Source organism: Perissodus microlepis, chromosome 16 (assembly GCF_051167445.1).
Source record: "Perissodus microlepis isolate ML-2025 ecotype Zambia chromosome 16, ASM5116744v1, whole genome shotgun sequence".
Classification (NCBI taxonomy): Eukaryota; Metazoa; Chordata; class Actinopteri; order Cichliformes; family Cichlidae; genus Perissodus; species Perissodus microlepis.
In genome coordinates this window covers 2807870-2811539 of record NC_140476.1, presented here as the reverse complement: position 1 = coordinate 2811539, position 3670 = coordinate 2807870, and the positions used below count along the sequence as shown (strand labels likewise).

General features: G+C 44.2%; 1 protein-coding gene across 1 annotated transcript; it reads left to right on the top strand.

Annotated features, from left to right (window-relative positions):
* The first annotated feature begins 250 nt into the window (after positions 1 to 250).
* tmem177 (transmembrane protein 177) lies at positions 251 to 3209 on the top strand. The gene is made up of 3 exons (XM_084908830.1): positions 251 to 359; positions 1759 to 2026; positions 2289 to 3209. Exons 2-3 carry the CDS (start codon positions 1826 to 1828, stop codon positions 3018 to 3020), a joined length of 933 nt encoding a protein of 310 aa, XP_084764956.1. The 5' UTR covers positions 251 to 359; positions 1759 to 1825; the 3' UTR covers positions 3021 to 3209.
* The last annotated feature ends 461 nt before the right edge of the window (positions 3210 to 3670 follow it).

Sequence of the window (3670 nt, the reverse complement as noted above, 5' to 3'; positions counted from 1 at the left end):
GACAAATAGTTCATGCAGCTTATTTATTTATTTACTACCTTTGGTAAATGTATTCACAAAGGAACGTTTAGATGTTGTTAAATATATAATTTTTTAATTGTTTAACAAACAGAAATTTAAAAAAAGAATTAATTAGCAAGACCACTTCAGAAAAACAAGTAATTGAAGATAATAATAACAAAAATTCACGTCAAATCAATGAGCCTTCTAACTTTACCGTCGTGAAACTGTCGTGAAACTGTCGTGAAACGCCATGACGACAGCTAAATCGCTTTCCGGTCACTGTTATGTCTCCATGCCGTGCAGCTGTCCTTGGAAAGTGTCTCGTGTGCGGCTCGTGGTAAAGATGCGGAGAACAGGTGAGTGTCCACCGGAGCGGAAACTGAAGCAGGTGTTTCAGACGCGCTCGTGCTAAATGGAGAGAAGCGGACTCATTTAAGGGTTAAGGCTGCTGACGTCATGTGCAGTAAAAGCATCATTAACAGGCTCGTCGTTGTTGCCGTTTGCAGTGAAATACTTCACGTTTCATCAGTGACAGCCTGCCTGTGTGTGCTTCAGAAGCTGTTGGTGTGTCTCCGACGACACGACCGCGGGCAGGTGTGAGGCAGGTTGTAGGGTTAGCTCGGTTTAATTCATCTGTTTGTTCACAGCGAGTCCTGAGTGAAGACAAGACTGACTATGATTAAGTTTGACCCCAAACTACAAAACAAGTTAGTCTGACTAACTAACGAGTTTAAAAAAAAAAAGTGCAGAACTGCTTCTTTAAAGTCCATGAATGATGACGTCATTATCACGGTTGTGGATTTGACTCGATCCTGAACACTAAGGTTGTTATTTGGGACTGTCACCACATCAGGATGTCTCTGTGTGACTGTAAGTATTCATTTTAATGAGGTACTACAATACTGCATGTACTACTATGCTACTACAGACCATAGAAGAAGAATTGTGCTGTCTCTCGTCTTTCATTCAGGTAAACAACACTTATGATAGATACTTTATCGATCTCTCAAGGGAAACTACTGCATTACAGCAGCATGTTACTCAATAAACATATTTTTAAAATGTAGAGATTTAAAAAAGAAACTTATAAATAAAAATGATATTCAGTTAAAGAAGTGTAAATAATAAAACTAATAATAAGAGAGCAGGTGTGATGGGTTGTCCATGATGGAGAGCAGTTTGTTCGATGACCTCCAACCCTCGCTGACTCAGACGCCTCCAGATTCTGGCCAATGATGTTCCAGCCTGTGGATCAGTTTGTTGATCCTGCTGGCATCTCTTGCTCTGATGCGGCCCCCTCCCAGCAGACAACAGCAAAGTAAATGTCCCTCGCCACCGCAGACTGGTAGATGGTCTCCAACATCCTGCTGCACACTATAAAGGATCTGAGCTTCCTACAGTAACTCCACTAAGGTTTAAATGTTTCCATGTTACAAAATACAGAAGAGATGGAAGTGACCAGCCAATCACAGCCCGAGGCTTCAAGTTTAGTTGATTTTCAGCTTGTTGTGTGATTCTAAGGCAGCTCAAGTTCATTTAACTAAAATGTTTTAGGTTGTAGTACACTGTGATAACCACGTCGTGTGCACTGATGTTGTGTTAGCCCGCACGATGAGCCCTAACCTCGAATGGGATCGTGCTATGTGACATGTTAATGAGTTCCTGGGGGAGGATGAGTCAGCACAGTGTCACAGTTTTTATATATCTGTGACATGCAGCTTGTTTTCATGGATGTATCGTCTGTCGTCTTCACAGATGTCACCAACTGAAGCTCGCTGCTGAAAACAACACGGGAGCCAAAAAAAGGAAGAAAATAAAAGCCATGGCGTCTCGTTTCCTGAAGTACTCCGTGCTTCTCCAGAAGTACCGCACTCCGCTGCTCATTGCGAGCTGCGGTGGAGTCTTCGCCGCCAACATGTTCTACCACGTTTTCCCTGACGTCTCCTACCGTCAGCTCTATCAGGCCTGGCACCGAGGGGAGCCGGTCGTGCTGTCGGAAAAGCTGGAAAATCTTTTTCAGCAGGTTTTAATTTATCTTATTTTTTCAAGATCACACTTCAGATATGTTTAAAAGACTTCAGCTATAATATGCATGTGATTGTCGCTGGAATGATGCATAAATATTTTTAGTTGCTGATGAGAGGAAAATAGCAGTAAAGATAGACGCAGGCGTCTTAGATTAATAACCATCATTATATACAAATCGAAACAAATTGTTCACAAAACATGAAATTTGTTCTTTCATGAATTTCATAAAATTCACATTTCTGCTTTGTCATTTGTAGGTGCTGAAGGACTATGGCGTCAGCTCACCCAAGAATGTCTCGGCCTTTGCGTCCTTTGGCTTCCATCCGGTTGGCGCTGGCGTCCCGTGGCTTCCTGCGGGGGCCCAAATAGGCATCCCGGCTAACTTCAACAGCACCGCCGACGACCCGAGTGGAATTACCAATCGCAACATTTTCATCAACGGCAAAACGGTGGACTGGAGCAGTGAGTCCGGTTCGACTCTAAAGGAGGCGCTTGTGTTTTCCCTCGACGCGCAGAAGTTCGCCATAGCGCGCGAGGTGGCCCGCTTGCAGTCCGGGGGACCCGTCATGAGCGCTGCTGTCGCTCCGTTCTGCCTGGGAGGGGTTTGGGTGTACAGCGTGGTGCTGAAGCAGGTTTTCGGGCTGTACGGCGGGCCTGCGCTGCTACGCGGGGCTGTGAACATCATTGCGCTTGGCATTGGTGCTGTTTCCTACTTCCTCACCTCGGACGCCGTCAGCCAGTGGCTTGACTATAGCTCGGACCGACGTGCAGCCGGAGTGTCCCGCGATTACGCCAAAGGAGGGGTGGAGTTTTACGATAAAATTCTGTCCAGAAACAAAACGCTGCGCTCACTGATGGGGCAGAAGGGAGAGGATATGTACGCTCCCAGTGGGAACTTGTTTCCTGCTCACGTCCTTCAGCTGAAACACACGCCGTACACCTCCAGGAGGGAGCAGATCCTCGCTCTGCTGAAAGAGGAGAAAGTATGAGAGGAGGGCTAGCAATGGGAACTAAACTAGCAAGACTTTTCATGTTTTTTCTTAAAATTATGTCATCACGGATGTGCTGAATGTAATTTGTAATCAGCAAAGTCCTGAGGGGTCGTGTATTTGCTGACTTTATGCAACAACGATAGCGTGTAGGGCACAGTGTACCAATAAACTGTTTCCCTGCCTGTGTTTGTGGTCATATGTGTGGTCAGTCGTATTAGTCAGATGCCGATAAGTGCTATTCCTGTTTCTCTCATCCAGGTGCAAAAACATACTCGTGTACATGCATGCATTTGTATTTTTGTTTCTATAATATGCTCTGGATAGATTTAGACTGTGGGCTGCTGACAGGTTATGCCTCTCTCTGTAAAACAGAACATTTTAAGCACATAATCAGTGCATGTGCAGATTAGTTTCTCCCATGTGCAATAAATGCCTCAACATAGCAACAGGTATTACAGGAAAAGCCATAAAGCCTTTGAATGAAAACAAACGCTGCTGTGACAGTGATGTACGCTGTCTTGTTGGTATATGTATGATTTCTATACATTTTACATCAGATAAAAACTTTGGTTGTAAGATTCAGATAATTATTTGTTAAAAGTGAGACATTTTAAATGAGAATAAGAAAGAAAAGTATTTCTTTGTGC